Genomic DNA, 23,430 nt, shown 5'->3' on the forward strand with positions numbered 1-23,430 from the left:
ACCCAGACTCTACACATTGCCCAGGAACACAGCCAGGTACAAGCAAGATGGCATTTGCACCTGGCCTAGTACCCAAAACAGAACGTTTTTCCAAGCCAGTATAGAGAGATATTCATCCAGCCATGCTGTGGAGCATCCTGGCAGCCTCCCATCCCACTCCACAGGGCAAGAGCAGCAGTCCTGACCAGCTGTGGTCACCTCCATGGCAGCCCAGAGCTTGATGTGCATGAATGACATGGATTTTGTGTCAATGTCAGTGATGGAGAAATGAAAAGAAATGAATTCTGAATTTTTAACGCAAGGCTGCTATCAGTACCATATGAGAGAATTACAAATCTTTCATTGCTGAGGTGGCATAGCATATTTTTAATTATTTTTCAGATAAATACAATGCTTAGATTTACATTTTGCTAATTTAACAATCTGTGAAGTTTTACATATTCATTGAAGTTACTTTTTTTCAAGATACAGAAGAACACTTTACATAAAAATACTTCTTTAAATGAAACATTTAAAAACATATTTTTAGATCTTTGAAATGCCATAGTCCTATTATATTTCATAATTTAAAAAAGGTTAGCAGAACAGATATTTTGGTATTCTTTCCAATTGCATACCTTAATTTAAAGATTTTTTTTTTTTTCCTTTGAAGTATTTTATCTTAGTTTTAAAGCCAATGGACTCATATAAAAGCAATATAGAATGGAAATAAACTCTGCTATCATTATATTCACATGTAAAGTGTTTACACTGAAGAGCAATGTACAGTTTATATTTATACTTAATACAATGAAAATAAAACCAAACTGCAGATAGCATGTTTGACATTTTAAGTAACTTCTAGACATCACTTTCCTTTTTTTTCTTTTTTCCTTTTTTTCCCCCAAATATTCTCAAAATCATACAGTGATTCTGAGTGCGCTGATTTTCAGTTGCTCTATCTGCTTGCCCCAGTTTTGTGAAGACTTGCTAAATGCAGTTCCCACTGATTAAAAAAGAAGTCGTTAATACTCTGAGCCTCTAAAAAAATAAATTCCAGGATAATGCAGGATGATAAACCAAGGTCTCAGACAGCAGAAGCTGTTGGCCACTACCGAGAACATTGGTTATAAAGTCCCATTTTCTTTTAACGTAGATATCTGACACATCCTCAAAATTTCCTGAGAGTTTTGCCAAAAGAGATGAGGATAATTAGACGCTGATTTATAGTGGGTTTACATCCCCAGATCTGCTCTTTGATGATGTGATTCATTGCTTGTTTCAATAGAAATAGCACGTACACAGTATGTAGTCTGTCATGACATATTTCTATATAGATTTCTTAAACTCTTCTGACTGTGAAGAAAGGAATTGTGTCTGACAGGCTGTGATTTACAGGACATGTTCTGGAGACCAAGCCCTATATCCATCTGGGTGGCAAGAAGGGAAAGAAACTAACCATTGAGGCATCAATAATTTTTAGTTCCATGTGCAAACAAACATGATCCTTCCAAAAGCAGACCAAACCAGAGAACTTCTATTACATGTTCATCATTTGTGAGAGTCTCCTCTCTACTCCTACTCCTTCATGAGCAACAATAGGAAGGAACAGAGTATTTCCCAGAAAAAAAATACTGCAGAGACAGCCAGAATTCTGCCCTCTTCACCCCACTCTGCAGGCACAAGTTATAGATATAGCTAGATATCCATAACTAGTAGATACAATACAGTTGAAATCCGTGTAAGTTTGGATATGTGGTTCATTCTTTTTAGTCCATAGGGACCCGCTGTTTAGATTGCTCTTCCTAGCCTACAGATGGCTGAGAGTTAAGAGAGGGCAGAGAAAGCTTTCACCTACCCCAAGGGCATCTCCTCTTCCACATGTGACTTTTTGATTGTGCTTTAGAGACAAAAGTTTCCCACTGTAGAACCAAGAAAGGAAACATAGGAGCAAGCCCATTCCTAATTGCAGGGGAGTACTAAAGATGTAAGCTCAAATTATAAATTGTAATATGACAAAAAAGCAGCATCACTATGGGCTTGCAGAACCTTTCTCCCCAAAAAGCTATAATAAGAGTTGGTTTTCACGAACACCTAGCAACAGCTCACCCAGCCCTGCACATGGGAACTGGAATGATTTGATCCCACACAGTCCCATGAGTGGACATGCTCACTCTGACCTTGCTGGATTTTCAGCTGTGCTCTGCTAGGGCACTGCTAAATACATCATATTTATTTCATATACTTAATTATCAGCCTGACATGCTAGAGGCAGGATAAAGACCTCTCATTAAAATACCTACGCCCGAAATTTGGGTCAATCCTCGTTAAATTTAACTAATTAGAATGGTATAGATTGGCTCTGTTGCAGTTGGCCTTAAACTGATTTTTGCCCAAGTGGAAAGGCAACCGTTGTACACACGCTCAGAAGTGGGCCTGAATTTCTCTTACATTTCTTACCATTCCACTCTGTTACCTTATCAGTTGGTCTCTGCCTGTAGTGATGAAAATGGTATTTAGGTCAATGTGTTCTTTGTTAATAGCATTAGCCATGTGCCTAAGACTTAGGCTTCCTCTTCTCCTGTTACTGCCTTTGGCTAGTAACATGTGGTCTTTAAATATATTTCACTCTTAACAGTGTACTTAATCCATCAGGTAAGATGGACAGAGTCTGTTTTAGGCTAAGATGATCAGTGGAATGTTAATTACAAAATTCCTATGGGTCAAAAGACCCCTTTTTATAAAGAAACACAAGCCATTTTATATGTTACTTTTTATACTGAGTCCCCAAAAGCAGGGGGAAGAATTACATTTGTGTTCTGCATGGGAGATCTAATTATATACAGAATATGTTTTTTTATTGCTGCAACATTTTTGGGAACTTTACTTTAGAAATACAATATTGCTTTTTATCTTCCAAGGGTTTTTGGTTTTGTTTAAAACACATTTTATTAGCATAATTTTTCCTATGTGATAGCAAAGATCAGAACAGAAGTGTGTTCAAACCCACACCCACACACATGTATATATCTCCTGAAGCAGATTCAGCAAATGGAAAACTGCTTTTGGCTTGGAAATGAAAAATTACTATACTAGTAGCATGGCAAAGTCCAGCAGAAGAAGCTGCATTACTTTAACTAGGGGCATGAAAATCAAAAGACCTTTGATAGGACTATTTTCAGATGTAAAGAAAAATACCTTCTCATTCTTTATTTATTGAATGCCATTGGATCCTACATACTAGCCAAAATCCAGACAGCCAACTGATAATGAATTACTGAATTCCAACATGGGCAGAGACTAGAAGTTTCCCTTAGCTAAGCTAAAGTTTTAACTTCATCCCAAGGACATTTTGAGCAGGAAATAAATATCCTGAAACTATTTGCTAACTGTTCAAGCTTTGAAATATATTTTTTCTGAATGCCTCAAGATTATGGCTCTGTAAAATACTTGTCAGAGGACCTCAGCCTTGTCCCTTGTGCTGTGCCCATCACCGCTCCGTCCAGGCAGCTGTGGGGTAGCGTTCCAGGAGTGTGTTCCTCAGCTGGGCTGTATGGATCTTGTCTCTGGTCTCCACGGTGCAGGTGACCTGAGAAAAGAATTAGGAACATTCCTGATGGCATGGCAGCAATCTCAGACAAAGGCATTTCCAACAAAATCCTAAAATACGCTTGTAAAAGCAAAATGATCTGTTCAATGTAAAAACCCTGGGCCTCAAATCCCATGTCTATGCAGGTAAGAAAACTGACATTGCAGACATCTGGGGCTCTTCCAGCCCTTCTGCACAGTATTATAACCTCCCAACAGCCCTACTTTTTATTGCTTTCAATGTTTGAAGAAGCTAGACTGATCCTCTGATGGCTCCTGGGCAAGTACTGTTGGCCTCCCTGAAGTCATCCATTAGCAGCTTCTCTTTTCCCTTCCCTGGGCTATGTGGTGCTGCTGCCACCTCACCTATCTCTGACTCTTACCTCACCCCATTACCCATGTTTCAGGGCAGTGTTTGTTCCATCCTTCAAGCTTTTTATATTCTCTTCCTCCTCTCTCTCATGGAGTTATCCCCCAATCCTTTATCATCTCAGCAGTATTCTGTCTGGTTTCATCTACTCACACACCTTGTTTTACTTGGATTTTTTGTTTGCTCATTGATTCACTTCTAGTTTTCTGTGATGGTTGTTCTGATGCTAAATCAAACTAAACCCAGGCAAAACCCTAAATTTTGATAGTTTTATTCTTCACTTTCCTTGACAAGTATTATTGAAAATCCTGTCATGCAGCCACTGAAGACAATAACTTCAATGTCATTTTAAAAACTCTTCTTTAATCCCTCTTTTCTACATACTCACATCTCTACTGCATCATTTGAAAATCTGGGCACTATTAAAAGTGAGGAACAAATGTGAAGGTGCAGAAGGAAAATTAAAATTATACTTCATAATTTTAGACTACTAACTTCCATCACCACTGACCCTGCTGGAATTATCACTGATGCTGAAAGTGCCACATGGAAAAAAGACCTCACAGAAACAGGGAAATCTAGTGAGGAAAGGATGCAAGATGAGTCACAGTGCAACAGAGAATTTATTTTAACAAGCAAATCTACAGAGAATAAAGGAAAAACTGGTCATGGTAACCTTAAGGTGGACTATTAGACACAGATGCCCTGTATGTTCCTATCAGAGCTGCATCCTTTACAGAAAGCAACAAGACAAAAAGTAAAATTGTCTCTACTCAAATATGTTTATGAGGACATTTCGAAATAAGAACTTTGTGAATTCATGTTTCCAGGAATGAGCTTAAAATAACAATAAACCTCTAGCAAAATTAAAGATAAAACACTGACTTCAGGCTATTCTAAACAGCCATGAGCTCATTTAATTGGAAAACTGGCTATAGCTTTTTAAATATCCATCATGAAATAAGCCACATTTTTGTTCTGTTTCCATAATTCTTCATCTTTTATCCTAAACATAGTTCTATTCTTGTTTGGTTCTTTGGAACACAAATTAGATGCTAATTTCTTTCGCCTCTGAAAAGGTGGGATTTAATCTCAAGAGAAGGACAGTCACAGAAGACAATAATGAGGGAAGAGGAGAGAACGCAAAGATTGGGAAAAGTATCTTAAGGATAGCTAGGCACCAAAGTACCAAATACCCATTATCCATTCCCTGGTTCATATAAAAATTCCTAAAGCTTTTCAGTCATTTCTTCAAGAGCACATGTTCATCTCTCACAGAGTCTGTAATTAAAAAAGGCAACCTTTTTCCCTTTCCACAGCAATCATGCCTGTTTTGTCCTGAGCAAATCAATTGCTGCACTTGAAACCAGTCTGGACTTGCCAAGTTCAGATTTGAGTATTTGGCAGCAAGCAGTTGCTCTGCCCTGGAGCAAGCATGGGAAAGCATTTTGATTTACAGAGCTAACTATCCTCCTCTCTGCCCTTTTCTTTTTTGTTAATGATTGAAGCCAGACAGACTTGGATAGATTGGAGCCAGAGACCTTGTAAACAGCTTGTATAGACACTGTCTTTTTTTTCTGTACACACAGAGCATCCAACATGTGATATGGCCTTTAATATGCTGTAGTGTATTATAAAAGTAATAACAGCAGCAGCAGAAATAATAAACAACTCCAGAAATTCACGTGATTTTTCACACTTGTCAAATAAAGAGAGAACATTTGCACACAGCAGGAGTGAACAGAGAATCGCACTACACCTTAGAGCAGCTACAGATCTAAACAGCAAGGAAGACAAGAATTTGCATTCTTGCTCAGATTAAACCAATTTACACTGCAGTTTTACCTTCATTTGTTTCACCTGACAAGTATGAATTACATGAGTGTCCAACAGGGCAACGCTCATGTTCATGGGGAAGTACATAAGGATTATATTTATCTAGGATGAACAGTCACCCAGGTACTACTAGCTACTGGAGGTTGCATACCTACCGGTGAACTAAGAGTAAGCACTTCAAATTGGTCTTATTTAAGAACAAATGATCAAACTTACCACCTGATGCTTCTTATATTCCAGACAAGATAACCCACAACAACTAGAGAAAACTTTAAATTCATTTCAAACCCAGAAGCCCCCAGTACTAGACATAGACTTTTTGCTCCAGCAAAGCTCTCACTGACTGCAGGACCATGTTTGCGTGGTAGACCTTTCTTTTCTGTGTATTAAAAAAGTCCAGAAAAAACAACAACAAAAAATGAGTAAATTTTATGCATTTCTCTCCTGCATATTATATTCTTGCTGGATTAAAAAATAATAATAATTATAAAATTATATGGTCTTGTAAGATCGTTAAAATATCCATCCAGATGGATCTTTTACTGCGTTTAGAGTTCTGCTCTGTGTGAGAGGTAATGTAAAGATTGATTCTAGCCTAAGGGTTTAGTTAGCCTGTTGGGTTTTTTTTTATAGCAGGCCTACAAGAAATGGAAGACAGAACAGCCTTCACTGAATATTGATGTCTCTTGGATTTTATTTAATAACTAGAAATAATTTGAGGGAGCAGGACAAAGGCTGAAAAAAAGATAAAGAAAAAGAATTGATCGTGTTATCACTCTGTGCAACACCAAAATCCAGATGCATAAATTAAAATATTCATAGGAATTCATTTCACTTCAAAGAGAGGAACGTTGATAACTTCACAGAAGCAGTAAATTTGCAAAGTTCTGTGCTGAGTAATTTGGGCAACAGGGTGTGTACCTCTGTTCCCCTTTAACTGCAAGTCTCATATGTGGGCACTTTGCCTCTTAAATCATATTTTCCTAGATATTAAAAATTAATTCAGCATGCCCCTCACCTTCCTGCTGCCTGGTATCTGTAGACTGTATGTGCAAATAAAGATATTGGGTGAACATGCCAACCCAGTGCTATAGAGCAGAGGAAATGTGAGTAGCATCACTCAACTGAAACATTTCAGTCTTTTGTGCTTTTCCAGGCTCCATGTAAAGACAGGCTGTGCAAGCCCTTATGTCCCTGTCTCATCCATTGAACCTTTGTACCCGACTTGAATCCTAGAAACCATATTCATCATCTTCTTTTAAACTGTTTACCTTGGAGGATTCACATAACTTAATATTCATGATATACTATGCTCAGCAACACTATAGGTTTGTTTCCACAAAAATCACTGAAGTTAGAAATTAAAACTTTATTTATATACACTGGTTTCAGTTCTGTAAATAAAGCAAGGCTTTTTGTTTCTATATAAAAAAAAAAAAAAATCATCAACTGCGCAATTTTCTGAATTATTCAGTAAACACCCAGTGTAGGTTACTGCACAATACAGATTATTTGGCAACAGCACTTCAGTTTATGGTTTGGGGATCAGCTGCCAGATTGTCCCCAAGGTTGGTGTTGCAATGCTTGTGGAAGAGCATAACAGCTACCACAGCTGTCACTTGGTTGTGCAACCTGAGCCCTTATCTTTTTGCATACTCCTGCATTCAGGTTGGTGAGCATGAGCACAAACAAGTTACTGTCACATTACCTAAATCAGATAATAATCCAACAGGTCTACTCTCAGCCTCCTCAGACTCAGGTTCCTATTTTGACAACTGGGGCAGGCTCTTCTGTACCATGTTAGTCTGCTGTGGAATGCCATTAAAGAAAATGACCAAATTCTTTTGGAGAGTCTCAGAAGAAATGTATTGTCAAACTTCCCACTCCAAACATCTTCATTTTACAGATAGGGAACTGGAGCATGGAAACAGTGCCTTGCCCAGGTCACACAGGAAATGATCTAGGAATTATAGCATCATTCTTGTAGCTGGACAGCTGTGTGCTCCTCTGTATTCTCTTCACGGGACAGCAATATGGAATATGTTGGAAACAGGGAACTCTAATCCAAAATATTCCCCTTTGGCCTTTTACAAAATGCAAGTTGGCCTGAAGAAACTTACTCAAATTGACAAAAGCAGACTAAAATAATTTAATGCTTTCTGACCCGAGGTGAACAAACTGTATGGAAAAAACAGGTATTAAACCACACAAAGTGAGCCAGGAAACCCAGCACCCCTGGGACAAAGTGTAATATTATCATAAAGAAAAAGCAACATTTGATTTATGAATTAGTATTTTGTTGCACAGTCAGAGGGAGAAGTAATGTGATGGATGTTCTTTTTACAACTGGTCTCTTCTGAGTTATTTAAAACCACAGCAGAGTTAAGGTCCTAAGAGGTTTGAAGTGAACAGATCAGACAACCCCATAATATCAAACAGGATGGAGGTTAGAGGGAAAACTGCCACTGCAGCTGCTTCTCTGTAAAGCTCGGAACACCTCAAGACCTTGCAGGACCTCACTGGCCTGTTCCAGGACGCTCCTGTACCTGTCAGTCTGATTATGCTGCAATTTCAGTGGTGAGGAGAAGACTTTTCTAGAAACTTGATGAACTCATTCAGCTTGTTTGAGTTCAAATATGAGACGCCTATTAAGCAGATAAGCTGCTGTTCTATAGCAGACCCTTCCATGGCTTCGTAGAAAAGATAGCTCTTACCTTATTAAGTCACTTATTGATTTTGCTCATTGACTTCTCTCTGAGTCAATAATAATATGAAATTAAAGGGATTTAAATGGTTATAAAGACGTTTACAGATAGAAGCAATTTAAGTGATAAATTGTGCCACATTGAATCTAAGGAATATTCCTGATAAAGTATAGGGAAAGTTCATAGAAGCAAGCTGTAGCTTCCTCCCATGAACTGGGTAATTCTTCAGATCTCTATATCCAGTTAGCTGGTGATACTAAATGATTTTCTTTCTTAGCTCCAATCTTGATTTCTGTCTAGAGATTCCTGGTCATCTAACATGCTTCAGTAGCTGTAGAATATGAAGCCTACCAGACTGGTTATTTGTATGTTTTTTCTGAGAGTTATCTATTTCAGTTGGGACTTTGGAAGTAATTTTCTAACTGCTCAGGTAAGAGTGAATTAGAGTGTAGTCCTGTGGAAGACAGAAATCCAGTATGAGCCACAAGGAAAAAACTGGAGGTATGAGCAGGCAGTATCCAAAAGAAACTCCCATGTTGTTCCAAAGAACATGACCAGCCAATTCCACTGCACAAGGCACTTCATTAAGAATCAGTTGAATCTAAAGTAGCCATAATATTTAATTTTATTTAGATTTTTTAAAAAATCTCTTATTTTTGCCAGTAAAGTGTTCTGAAAGTTATTTTTCCAGAAGTGTAGTTTGAATATAAATCTTCCTTTTAGAAAGTCCTTACTACTCCACGCAATCAGACTATCTGCAAGGATCTTCCTACAGAGAATTCCAAGCTTGTACCAGATGAATAAACACTAACCCAGCAAGGCTCTGTTTCACTAGAGGGGGGAAAATGCCCTATCTTCCTGATAAACAGTGACTAGAAGCAAAAATTCTCCACTTTGGAAATCAAGGGGCAAATCTAAAAAGATTATTAAATTCTCAGATGACAACCTTGACAGGACTGATTTAGTGTTTCAAATAATCCACTACACTTATTCTGTCAAACACTTCATCTATATCCACAGTTGAAAGTATGTGTCAGAGTGGAGCGGGTACAGCTGTAATGCCTTTCCTATTATTACCACCAGTTCAATACATGATAATTTTGGTTCTTGATCCAGATTTAAATGGATACTTAATGTGCTGTGATTTACACTGATGAAAACAGTACAAAGTTCTTTGCAGGTCTGCTTTAGTAGCAAATGCTTAAAATGCTTTGCTGACACAGGAATTTGGCCCTCACAAGCAACAAAAAAAAAGCAATACCTCCCCCACAAATATTAGCTTTATTATGAAAACCTGTACATTTTTTGATATCAGGTTAGAGCAAATTCATTTTGATGCTTAAAGATAAATTCAATATTCTCCCTTTTTAATTACCCTTGTTTTAGTTTCCAAAGAACAGCTTCACAATTCACTAGGTGTTATCAGATAGAGCTGCCTCCAAAGTCACTGAGGTCTATAAATCTGGATCACTACTTTGTAGTGTAAGAGATGGATTTTAATCAGCCTCTCCCAGACTGATTAAAAGCCATCATGCAAATCCAACATCCAATTAAATTATTCAGGGACTGAAAGACTTCCCTTCAACCCTCTTGTAGTACAACATTGTCAGATTCTTGAAGAGGATAGTCAGTGAAAATACTTTGTGTTTAAAGTGCAGACAATATCACATGGCACTTTTTCATTCAGGGACTGTATTTACTACAGATTCTGATAAAATTGTCTCATTGGGAGATTTGGCAAGAGCAATGGAAAATTGTTCATATTCTCAATCAAAAAGTAAGAAAGCAGATTTTGTTTGATGTATTTAGTAGCATTAATAAAAATTACAAGCCTTACTTCATGAAAATCAGACTGTAAACTTTAGAAGAGTTACAGGGTTTGTCAAATCTAGCCTTCAGTGAAAAGATTTTTCAGAGCTAAGTCTGTCACTGAATCAGAGGGATTTGTCTATCCCATGCAGTGTCATGTTATCTTCATGTTACTGAAACCAGTAAACTGGCCTATTGTTACAGCAAACTGCGAAAAAATATAGTTTAAGTCCTAGACACTTGAGAAAACTGGTAATATAACGTTCTGAAAGGTGTTTGTGAACATCACTGTAGTTCTTTGGTATAGTCATCTGTAATCTAACCTGTTCTTTATATCCGCAAGTGAAAATACAGAGCAGGTTTATGCATCCAGGTGGGAAATTAGATTTAAATGCCAAAACAGAAGAAATTGCTTACTCAATAGCATTACTGAATTCCAGTTATGAGCCTGTTTAGCAGAGATCCCTAATTTGTCTTCCACCTGTGATTCCACAAACCAGGTCATGTTGGACTCAGACAGCAGTAGCATGACATCCGTGGAACCACACCTCTGAGAAACCAGTTGAAACAACAGATACGCCATGAGACATATGATCCTTCTAAGAGATGCCATTAACTGAAAACACCTCCATGCTGTTATTGTATCAAATAACTCAACAAAGGAATAATGATTTTGCTCTGTGCTCTCTGTGGATAAGGTACAAAACTGAAGCCATAGTTAAAAATGAGGATTCCTTAGGAATAAGGGTATTCTCCACATCTTTAAGGCAAATTGATCTCGGATAATTACAGTCAGTTTACACAACTTGCTCTTCAAGTTCTGGACGGATGCTGCAGCTTGCTCAGCACCTCTGGCACACCACCAAGCACGTAAGGAAGGTTTGCAATAGTAACAGCTGGAGTATTTCACCCACGGTGTCACAATAGCAGGTAAAACAGGTCCTGTATTATTTATATGCCTGCTAAGTGTTTGGTGAGGCAAGGTGCTGTATAACACAGAGAAATTATCTATCACACTGCTCCCCAAATCATTGTGCACACTCTATTGGACTTCTTCAACATAGTCATATAGAGATAAAGGAAAACAGAATGAACTAGGGGAGATCAGTACTTCTAGAGAAACTGAAATTGTGTCTCATCTTACCTCAACGGTGAATAGATCAGATGTCACAAAAATGCATTCTCGTTTGATATCCAAAACTCTAGATCAAATAAGGGATAAATTAGAAATCACAACAATCCTTTGTCATTGTAAAATAGTTTCTGTAAGTGTTTGCACAGTAGCTATCTTTGCTGCTTTCTGTGTTAGCCACATATTCTACGAGGCAAAGGTGCTTTCACACTGGAACAAAAATTAAGGAAATAAAAGTTTTTCTGAAATATAACAAGAAAAAACCCTTTGATTAATTAGTTACTTATGTACTTGCCTTCAGAGAACATTTGGAAACATGTAAAAATCTTTTATAATCTTTATACTATTCTGTGATTATATTTCCCTACGATTAGTCTGATTTACCTTGCTTCTTCCCGAGCCAAAATCTCCAGTAGCTTTGAAATGTCTCCTGGGCAGTCAGAAAGCACAAGGGAAAATCTGCACACTCTGTTATCAAGGGTCAGAGCACGAGCTATGCACTGTTGCAGCAAAGGTAACTCCAGGTTTCCACTGCATATAACAATTGCCACTCTGAAAACAGAGAGAAAAATAGCATTTTTGATTAGCACTTGTCAGTGCAAAGGAAACATAAATCACAGACATTGTATTCAATATCAGCTTAAGATCTGCTAGGACCACCCTTCAATAAATGTGTACTACATGTAAGAGGGGCTCCTGGCTCTAGCATTCATTTGTGGGCAGGCAGTGGAAGCCTAGAAGCTGGCTGCATCCATTGGTCTGAAACTTTGTTTTCATTTTGCATTTCCTTCAGATTTTAGTTTTGTTAGACATAGTTAGTTGGAGCATGCTAGTTCTGTTTCAAATTTTAAAAATGTAACGTAATTCCCTGTAAGTTCTGAGTTTTAGCCTCTTAATGGTTAGATATCATGTATGTGCAAGGCATTCATTAACCATTAATTAAACCCATCTCAACCCTGCAAAATGAGTGCAGAAATGTTTGAAGAACCACATGGTTAGTCCATGGTAATCTCTCTCTGCAGAGTCAAACCTGACCTCTTCAAACCTTTGCATTTTCTCTTTTACCTTAGCTATACTAAACTGCCATTTGTTGCTGCTCTGTATGTACTCTGTCAGCTTCTTCTGAAGAATTGCCTCAGTAGTATTTTAGTGTACAATGCTGTGCAATGGAAATTTTATTTTGTCTTGAGTTCATGTTAAATACATTCTGGGCTATATCCTGAGCCAAGGCTCAATCCTCTTAAGTACTGAGCCCAGATGCAAGAAAGCACTTATCCACACTTTTAATGCTAAACACAAGGGTAGACCCACTGACTCTCTGAGCAGTAGTTTTTGGCACAGGGAGGCACTAGGCAAGTGCGGAAGACAGCCTAACTCCTGTTCCACCACAGACAGGGCTGATTTCTACAAGTGAAGGCAACAGGCTGACAAGAGCAGGACGCTCTCCTGGTAGATGTGACCATGATCTGTGGAGCTTTGTGTAACTGTCATTTCCCCAACCCTTTGAGAATACAAGAAAATGACAAGATTTGTCTGGTCTCCAGGCTGACATTTGTCTTTTTCAACATGGTCTTCTGACCTGTGAGTGGTCTCTTCAGACTGAAGTAGATGCCACAGATAGATTGCCAGTTCAGGGGTAGGAACTGCCTTGTCACTCATGAAACAAGTAGCTTCCCTCTCTCCGTTTCCTGGAAGCAAGGCACTCCACCCCATGCTTTTGCCACAGTTCTGTGTTTATAATAGCTGCCGTACCTTTTACCCTTCAATTCAGGCAGCTTCCCTGCAACCAACGCTGCAAGTCCAATGGCCCCATCTGCATCAACCGTAGCTCGCTCATACTCCAGCAGTCTCAGCATTGAAATGAAGATGTCCTCCTCCCTGAAGGCAAAAAAAGTTATGTCAAAAGAAAACAAAAGAGCTACCAAAAGCAGAAGACAATATATTTATAGTAAAGGGATTCTTTCTAGCCTTCTGGGTACACAACAATCCCAAATTGGTGTTACAGCAAGCTGTGCTGGTGGGAGTGAATGTGCATCTAGTCTTAGTTATTAACTGAAAGTCAGGATGGTAATTTTTTACTAGAACCATTTTACAAGATAAATCCTAGCAGTAAGTATATTGTGCCAACTTGGTCTTTCAGTGAAGATGTAGAAGTTTTGCCACAAGCTACCTTCAAGTGTTGTAGAACTCAACAAGGACAAGTTTTACACCCAGAGCATCACTAGGTACTAGCAGCAGGTGAAGTTTTGGCCAAAGGAGTCAGATATGTGGGATTGGGTTCAACACCTTCAGTGCCCCTCTTGGAAGGAAAGGTACCCTGCCTTCACCATGCTCTCACAGTGTGTGCATGATCGCAACTCCGGCCAACCAGCTCTCCACTGCATATGAAGAACAACAATGCCCTGGTGGTACCAGACACTTTTCATATACAGCAGTGTTCACTCAGTATTATTTATGTCACAGCTTTTCTTCACCTACCTCACAGCAACAACTTTGTCCACAAGTTTCCTGGTCAACTGCAAAGAATTGCTGCCAAAGCAAAGTCCGCTCACATCTGTAGATTCCAAAAGACAAAAATATGAAGATGGATGCTCTAGACAAGTTCAACATTTTTTAGAGTCCTCGCTGTTTTGTGCCCTTAATGAGTGTAGCACACTGCTGTTATATGATCTTAAGTTGCCTGATTTTTCGTATGACAGAAATGCATTTGGTAATGAAAGATCAAATCTCCTAGGAAGATTTTGCCATTTTTGACCCCTTTACTGGCACAGTCACACTGCAAGAGTGACCATGTAGCCCAGCACTTTTCACCATACAGTGAGGCCTGAAGAGAAGAACCCAGTGTGGCTCTGGGTTTATTAGCTGCAGCAGGACAGTTAGCAAAGGAGCGCAGAGACAGACAGAGCTTACTGAGAGACTTAAGAAGTTGTTTATAAAACTCCAACTTAATCCAAAGCTTCCAGAGATTTGAATGTCAGGTAAACAGGATATTACTAAATTGCTTAACAGCTGAGGTATTTTGAGCAAATTATATGGAAACAACTGTATCGTTTATAAGCACTGTTCTTCAAGAACAGTTTCGTGAGTAAACATTTAAGCACTATATTTTTCTGCCTTTTCACAAATTAGTCTTTTAAAAGAGAATTTTCCCATTGACTTCACTGGTTAAGATGCTGCTTGTGAACACCAAGGTCAGATAAATACTCTCATATTTCTAAGTATTCACCTGAATATTTCATGTGCACTGGAAACAGTTATACCCCCAGAGTGGTGGTGGCAGAAATGTGTCAGAAGTTGTTCTTATAGCATGAATTAAATTCTGACTCTTCAAAGGTTTCATTTAAGGTATGTTTGAACTGAATTAGTAAGAAAAGAATATGGTTGGAGAAATCAATGAAAACCTTTATTTTACCTCCAAAAGAATAATCCATTTTCTTACCTCCATAAAAGTCATGATTGCTGCAAGCCTGGTCTTCAATTGGGTGGCCAGCCTTTAAGGATTGTTGCAATACAGGGAAACTTTCAGATTCAACCCCCTGGGGAAGACACATGTTGTCACTCCTTTATTGATTCAGTTATAACAGAAGTTATCACCAAAGCAGACACCAAAAAAGCTACACAAAGTTTCTTCTTAGAATTAACAATTAATTTCAAATTGCATAATAACTGTGCTATCACTAAATTTATCCTATGGATTACTTAGGGCCAAACTTTTACAAGTAAGAAAATATTTCAAAACACAGAACTGGATTTGGAAGATTTTTCCTTAAATCCAGGAAAGCAGCCAAGGGGCAGGAGATTTCCCAGGCTCTCAGTGGCTCTTCTCCTTGGTAAATCCCAAGAGCACAGTTCGTCCTGGTCCCCAGTATAGTCAGTGTCTGCCAGTGTATCACTAGATACCAGCATCTTTTGAAAATATCTGTTGTGAAAGCTGTCAAAATTGAACACTTTACAGGTGAAAGGAAACTTACAATTACAGAAATGTGTGGATTGAGGTGTTTGAGTGCAGCAGCTGACCCTGCCAGCAAGCCACAGTGGCCTCCTGCAGGGAAAATCACTGCGTCCAGCTTTGGGACCTGCTCGTACACCTCCAGCCCCATGGTTCCCAGGCCTGACAGATAGACAGCACTATCCTCCCTGTGGGAAGGAAGGGTACAGCTCAGCAGGGTTCACAGTTGTCAACACAAAAATACTTCAGTCTACTATCTTAAAGACATTGTTCAGCAGAAAAAGATACACACTAAATTACCAGTATGATGGCAGGAGGCAATACAACAGGACACTGCTATCAGACAGATCATTGCGTGCTGTGTAAAGCATGATGTTACCTACTGGGAGAAAACTTGTGCCTTGACAAATTCCCCAAACAGTCTTCAGGGCAAAAAAGCATGTATCTCTATTGTTACCAGTATCAGGTGTTTACAGAGCTGGTAAGATAGAAGCTGTTTTCCATTGCCATCACTACCTTATGCTTCATAAATTTTAAATGTGGCAGTCCAAACTAAAAGCAAAGTCTCAGAAGGAGATCTCCTTCTCTGTATTTATAAGTGGAATTTAGTGTTTACAATAAATGGGAATTTTCATTAAATCTAAACACTGTGTATAACCTCACAAATATCAAAGATATTGCTACAGAGTGAAATCTTTCCACAGTCCAGAGCCAATATCTGATACGTTCACATTACTCTGGAAGACTCTGGAAGGGTAAGAGAAGCATTTAATCATGCCAAAATACTCACTGCTAAAACACTTCCAGGCAAAGGTAATTTAATGAGCAGAATAGGAACAAACAGAGTCAAAAGTTTGAAGAAAAGTCCACTGTACAGTCACACAATTGACTTGGATCTATTTCTAAAAGCTGTTTTGCATTTTATTTAAAAATTAGCAATGATGCTAAATGTAGAATAATAACCAAAAAAATGAAATCTCTATATGACTGTATGTTCTGTTTTTTCTGGCAAATGGTTAAGCAAACAGAATTATAGATCAAATGACTTCACTTGATTTACTTGACGGAGGACATTCGGGTACCAGGAAGCTATGCTTTTATTACTGTTAGACTTGCACTGAGAGGCTCAGCACAGGAGCACAGAATGTCTGCAAGGTGAAGACCAAGGCCCTCTTGAGAAGTTACCTCACATATATAGCAAAAGCAAGCAAATTCCTCAGGATGAGAGTCTATATAACTACACAAGAAAGGATGGGAGGAATGAACTTTCACTCCTGTAGCACAGCTAGAGACGGTGGGGTGGGTAACTGAACCCTTGAATTTATTGTCTTTATCAAGATATTGAGGGAGCTTTTTCTTCTTATATGTGACAAAATATATCACTGGTCTCCTGAACAATTTTTCTGGAGCCTTATTCACAAATAAGATTCAGAACTGAGTTTGCAGAGTTACCCTTGCCATGGTTACATGGGAAACCGTGGGGACCTGCAAAAATGAATGAGGACCTGGGATATTCAATTTGCAAGAAAAACTACTCTAATAACTCAAAATTCTGTCCAAAGGAGACTACTCTGGGCATGGAGATTTATTAGCAGTTTGAATGAATGTTTCAGGTAATCACTTTTTCCTTGCTAACGTCTAGTTAGAACACCAGTTCACTGATCAGCCTCCGGCTTTTTATAATGAAATGCGTTATTTTATTGCGGTGTGACTGGTTTCTTTTGCTTTGTGAAAGCAAACATATCTCTTTCAATAGCATATGCCATTGAGGGAAAATCAAAGAAAAGGCCAGATAAATCTAAAGACTGTAGATTTAAATAAGCATTTTTGAGTCAGAGCTAGAAATCTGGACATTTACCTTCTGTAATGTGCAATCAAAGACAGGCTGTCAGGCTTCAGGTTTCCAATGAAATTTTGACATAGCAGCTTACAGTCTGTTCCCCTGATCTGCAAATAAGGGGCTCAAAAGCTATTGGCTGTCCTTCCTAGAGTAACAGACTAACCAGATCACAAATGAACAAGGATCAGGTCTGATCAGTATTTGGATACAGTTACACAGGAAAAAAATGGACCCTCAAGGAAGGAAGGTGTGTAATTCAATCTGTAGCACTCTTACCTCTCTGATCACAAATCAATCTTTCTCACAACATCCCAGAGGTACTGTGTTACTTACTCGCAATCTTCACATTGCATTTATAATGAGGTCCTGAACATCTATATTTATTAAAAAACCCATATTACCTAAGCAGCAGTTAGGTAGACTTAATGATTGAATTCCAACTTGAAAAATCACATTTCCTTCCTGGAATTTCACAGGAAGTTGCAGTTGGATAGAAGTTTCCTTCCTCTAATTGAACTCTTGCATGATTATTTTCGTAACACAGTATTTTAATTGCACTCAAGAAATGAGAAGACTTGACACTGACACACCCAACTACAGGACATTACCCATGCAGGTAAAACCAAAGATGGTCATGGAATGTCTACTTCAGGAAAGAAAGAAGGAATTGTTGGTTAAGGAGATCCAGAGACAAAATTGCTAGGGATTTTATGCAAGCTAGACTTAAACCAAAATAAAATGACATTTCAGAAGTTCCATTCTAAAGCACAGGAGATCAACTGATGTTTTAAAGACAGCTTTGGCAAGTAACAATGAAAGTGTGTCATACACACATTGAAGATGACTGGCTATCCATATATGCATACATCTCTCTGGGAAAGTTCTCCCAGCCTACACCTAACAAAATACTTTTCAGACGTCCCATTATGAAAAAGCTCAAAATTGTAGTGGGGTTTCTTTATTATTTTTTTTTCCTCAAAAGTGTGAAAAATTGCATCTGTGAGGTTTTAATTAAACATAACAACAGAATGAATAACTCTGTTTCTTGTAACCTGAGATACCTGTTTCTTGTAGTCTGAAACCTGAAATAAATCAGACCGCTTTCATATTATTAATGGTAACGTGTACGTTTAGAGTTCCTCAGTGCTAGATGCTGAAGTCCTTCACATGCATTGTCCCTGGAGTTTCATGAACCTGGAGAATATCTACTTTATGTAACACAAATAATTATTTTAGGAGAAGAGGAAGATTAAACATGAAATTACAATACAATAATTTAGTTCTTACATGCAAACACAATAGCTGATGCAAGTCAGCTGGAAGTTAACACACTGATTGAAAAATGGCTGACAAATTTGGAAATCGCAAGGTCATGGAAAGCTGTGGTTTTCACAGAGAGCCTAAAAGGGTTTAAAAATCAGTGAGATCTAGGGGGCCTCATTTCCTTGTGTTTTTCTGAAAGTCTCAGTCTGGGACAAGGTTGTACCCAGGGTGACAGACAAGGCACACCAACCACCTCTGTGGATTGTTTGCTGCTGGCAGAGCTAACAGTGCAGTTGAAGAGTAGTTTTTAATATTGCCTTCTCAATAAATCAATTGGGAAGGAAGTGAGGACTTTCACCATTCTGCTCATTCTGGGATCCTCTTTCCAAGCAACATGACTCATTATTACTATGTTTAATGCAGGAGTGCCTAGGAGCAGCAGGGGATGGCCACTCACTGCAGTACGTGCCGTACAAACACAAAGTGGTGGATAAAGCCTTCACAGAGGCGGCGATGGGGAAGGAGAATAACATTCCAGCTCAGTGCATCAGAGGGACCACCGGCTACCTCATGCTAGTGATTCATTCCTTCTCACTTTTGGAAATATTACTAAAAAAAAGGCAAGAAAAAAAAGAAAATGGAAGGGAAAGGTGGAAGGCACTGCAGAGAGAAAAGGAAAAAAATGGAAAACAGATCAGTTCTAAATATTTTTGTATGTCTTATCTTATTCTTATTGTGTTTTTATTAAATTGGGCCTGTTCAATGACCTGAAATAGTTCAAACTTACATATATTTAAAATAAGTAAGGATGAATATAAATTTGTGAAGTGGCATCTTACTCCTCTTTTTTCAAGGCAGAGTCACGGTTTTGTCAGTCATACCAGATATTCAATAATTTTACAGCACTAACCTTCTCTTGCTCTACCCTATATCACTGAAGCCTTTGCATTAAATATTAGCTTTTACACACCTTACTCCAGAGACCATAAATGAATGCTAACCTTAATCATTTCTGACAGGGGTCATAAAGAGTTGACATACATCCATTATCATACTGACCCATATCATTCCTAATCAGGAGTTTGCCTAATTTGGGGGAAGTGTTTCATTTCTTCAAGGTCTTTCATTTCTTCAAGTCTTTCAAGATCTTCAAGGTCTTTTCCAACCCAGACAATTCTGTGATTCTGTGATTTTTGTTTCCATCACAAACAGTTATAGAAAGATTAGTGATTTGTGCCTGGGAATATGTAACTGTCCATACCCCAGGTAATGGGAACATTTTGATGACTTGTGATCAAATTTTAATGAAACTAATTGTTTTTGCAGAGCTGTGCAAATATCTAATTAAATCTTTCTAATCAGCCTGACCTTCCACTTACTCTTCAAGGTAGAGGTAACCATTCTCCTGCGCCAACCTTCTTGCATGCATCTGGGAATCCTTAGCTGTAGTTCCATAGGATATAACCATGGCACCGTACTCACGGCACATTTTCACTCTGGCTGGAGACGTGCTGGTTGACATGATGACAAACACTGGAATACGGAGCTCCGAGGCATGGTAAGCAACGGCCATGGAAAAGTTACTGTCCGAAGCCACAATCACACCCTTTCTTTGCTGATCCTAAAAAACAGCGTTGCTTATTGCACATTATATAGTGTCACAAAGTTGTCCCATATGATCCTGGATGATTCCAATGGTCTGACTTCCTTCTTTTCCTTTACTAGATGATCATATTATGATACAGTATATGCATGTCTGGCATAATCTCACGATTTACACACAGAGCTAAGACAGAACAAGATCAATCCCTGTTTCTGCACTCCTCTGGGTTCAACTCTTGTTACATTAGAATTAGCTGCAAAACTCCAGCTAATCCCAGAAGAGGCAATATCTGGCCCCTCAGAGCTGATATCTGGTTCCTCTTTCCTGCCTGCATGAATTTATTTCATTTCAGGTTTCCCTTTAACAGAAGGATTTATTCATATTATGACAAAAGGGCAGGTATAACCACTGTTTCTGGGCTGCTGTATCATGACAATTATAATTATTATTGTTACAGGGACTCAATAACCTCCTACGACAAATGACAAACGAACTATTAATGTAATGATACCGAAATTCATTACAAAATCAACCGGTGATATAGATCCTTCTCATCGCCCATTGTAACTCCCTTTCATCATCATTTAAAGTCTGTGGTTTCAACACATCAGAACCATAGTACACACACAAACACCGTCATCTAAATGCCACAGAAAAACACTGGTATTTACATTTTGCAAGCTTTTCTTTCAAATATTTTTTAGCATTTCAACAGCAGATCCACCAAGCATAAATAACAAAGTATTTTACATTCAGATACTTGCGAACCTATCTATGTTGTTCAGCACAATGGTTCAAAAGGCAAGAAACACCACAATTCCATGGATAATACAGGTAAAATTATCTTTAATTCTGCTCCATTTTTGTGAAGCAGAACAAACTAATTTCTTTTTGAATGTTGGCATTTCGTTATACCTGAGGCAACGATGTCAGAAGGTAAAGTACACCTCGTTCCTTCACAGATCCCGTGTACTGGAGGAACTCTTTCTTTAGGTAGATGTCCATTCCATACTGCTTGGATAACCTAGAATACTGGAGTATAGAAATGTTATTATGGGGATATATATAAAATGAAGAAAAAACTTCCACACCCCATCATCTCTCTGGTGAGGCATGCATTCAGCTGCTATGTATGAGCTCTGAAAACTAAATTTCATAATCTGTTTCTTTAGATATACATGGCAGTGTATTGTTACCTACCAGATTCTTCTGGTTTATGGAATTCATTTTCAAACTCACAGCAATGAAATACATACCCCACACCCATTACGAATTCTGAAAATAGCACTTATTTTGGTCTTACTGTTCAAATACAGATATTAAAATAAGTATTTTCAATTATTTCAAAAACCACCCTATGGTCTGATATTTTAGCACTTGCCAGAACTGAATATTGAATATCCAAACAATGAGGTCATCTCCTAATAGATACAAAACCAGTTAGAAAATTCCTCCTTGAGTGCCATTATGACTCTGCTATGGTTTCTGCCACTGATTCGCTACTGAATGTTGTCCAGTTTTTTGTGTCCTAAGGCCAGTATGACATTAGTAAAGACACTTATTGGAGAATGACGGAAATAATACAAAATATTTCCCAGGTTTGCAAGTGTAAGCAGCAGCTGTTTGAAAATGCTCAGTGTTTGGAACAGAAAGGATTGCTGAGCTGAGAGGAATTAGCAAGCATAATACATGTCATGCAGTGCCCAAGTGGATGATTTTTTCAATATTTTTTTTTTCAATGGCAAACCTTTATCAGTTTTTATAGGAAGACACAGCAGATATCACCATATTAATTTCCTATTACCATATTATCTAAACCAAGATTTTTAAACAAGATAACATATGAAATAGAGCTGCAGTAAACTTGTGGGTTCCAGTTCCCTAGGCTTACTGCATCTCTATTTTATCATCTGCTCTATTTCTTTCATTGGCTGCCAAAGTAAATGAGGACCTGGGGATTTTGGGGATCAAGCCCTCATTTATGATAAGTCACAAACAGAGATAGATTAAAAGACAGCATGACAATATATTTTAAATATTTATCTCAAAAAGTATCTGGTGGTGTCATGTATACAGTGTACAGTGTACATAGTAATATGTACTGACATTTTTCAGACTGTGGGACTTCCAAAATGAATTTTTATAAACTAACTATATTGGAAACAGATACTTGCTTTAAGGTATACATTTAAATATTTCAGATTAATGTTTCAAGGCTTTTTTAGTGGATTTACAAGCATATGTTAAATTCCTCACCCAGAGATGGGGCCAGATTTTCTATTTTGCTTCTGAATATCCTGCAATAGGAGCTACCACTTGCTGCTCCTTTGCAAATTTGGCTGCAGAACTGAAAGAATGGAAAGTGCTTAGTATACTAATAGGATAATAGTTTATATCCTAAACAGCCTAATCTATGGAGAATGCCTATGCAAAACAGAACAAGAACACTAGACAAGAAACACTGGTTCTTCACATACCATTCTGGTTTTATAATTTTTGGTTTTGTAGAGCATCTTGGATTCTAGAGTGAACAATGAGAAAAAGGATTTAAGGAGATGAATCCTGTGATTTATAAAGTTGCTAAGTCTCCCACATTTAAAATGTCTGTCATTAAGTACTCTTTACCACAGAGGTGGTGTACTTGAGATTTTTTTTTTCTTTAATTCTGACACTCAATATTTTAACTCTTTAGGTTACCTTTTTCTGCTTCCTTTAACTCAGGCTTTTTTCCATGTAGCCTAAATATAGCAATTGCTTCTAACAAAGGAGGTTGTCAGTGCTATTTTCAGCTGTACTGACCTGATGTGTGGCCTGGTAAGACTCATTGAACCAGCCTCTAAGTTTTATCTTTTGACCCTGTGATCTTACCTAGGGACTACAGATTCTGTGTCTAATGTACAACACACAGCACAGGCTCCATTTGGCATCCACAAAGTTACCACAAAACAACCCTTAAAGCTCTTCCATCAGTAACCAAACTAAAAGCCCATTTTAATGCTAATTCCTTGTTGTCCTATACTCACTACCTCTATAACATCTGTTACAATCACTCATGATGCCATATCTCAGCTCCAGGCAAACTCCTGAATAAGGATTCAGAATGTTCCCTCCATGGTCTTACTTGCAGGTTAGGAATCCTCCTGTAAAGTGATTTCTCCATTCAATTAACTGAATGGATTATAGCCATGCTTGGTTTTTAAATCCAAACAAATGTCCCTGAAAAGGGCTCTTACATCTCAGCAATGAATTGAAATAAAGGTTATCAGTGTTGTTCTTGACACTTCTCTACTTTCAATACTTTCCTTTTGAATAAGTGCTTGAAACATATACTAATGACTTCTGCAGGAATATTATTT

The 23,430-nt window shown here is 38.2% G+C and overlaps 1 protein-coding gene across 4 annotated transcripts in view; it reads right to left on the minus strand.

Annotated features, from left to right (window-relative positions):
- Window positions 1–405: 405 nt before the first annotated feature.
- LOC141960894 (L-threonine ammonia-lyase-like) overlaps window positions 406–23,430 on the minus strand; it is a 33,316-nt gene continuing 10,291 nt past the window's right edge. For 3 of the 4 annotated variants that reach the window (XM_074907120.1, XM_074907119.1, XM_074907121.1), the window contains exons 4-12: window positions 20,990–21,106; window positions 19,851–20,092; window positions 15,391–15,556; window positions 14,859–14,955; window positions 13,898–13,973; window positions 13,172–13,297; window positions 11,804–11,971; window positions 11,432–11,489; window positions 406–3,568 (exon numbers count right to left, since the gene is read on the minus strand). In XM_074907120.1, coding sequence (XP_074763221.1) covers window positions 3,470–3,568; window positions 11,432–11,489; window positions 11,804–11,971; window positions 13,172–13,297; window positions 13,898–13,973; window positions 14,859–14,955; window positions 15,391–15,556; window positions 19,851–20,092; window positions 20,990–21,106 — 1,149 coding nt within the window. In that variant the 3' untranslated portion in view covers window positions 406–3,469. The remainder of the gene's footprint in view (window positions 3,569–11,431; window positions 11,490–11,803; window positions 11,972–13,171; window positions 13,298–13,897; window positions 13,974–14,858; window positions 14,956–15,390; window positions 15,557–19,850; window positions 20,093–20,989; window positions 21,107–23,430) is intronic. The other variant, XM_074907122.1, reaches the window with a different exon arrangement.

The sequence above is a fragment of the Athene noctua genome, chromosome 5, assembly GCF_965140245.1.
Source record: "Athene noctua chromosome 5, bAthNoc1.hap1.1, whole genome shotgun sequence".
Classification (NCBI taxonomy): domain Eukaryota; kingdom Metazoa; phylum Chordata; class Aves; order Strigiformes; family Strigidae; genus Athene; species Athene noctua.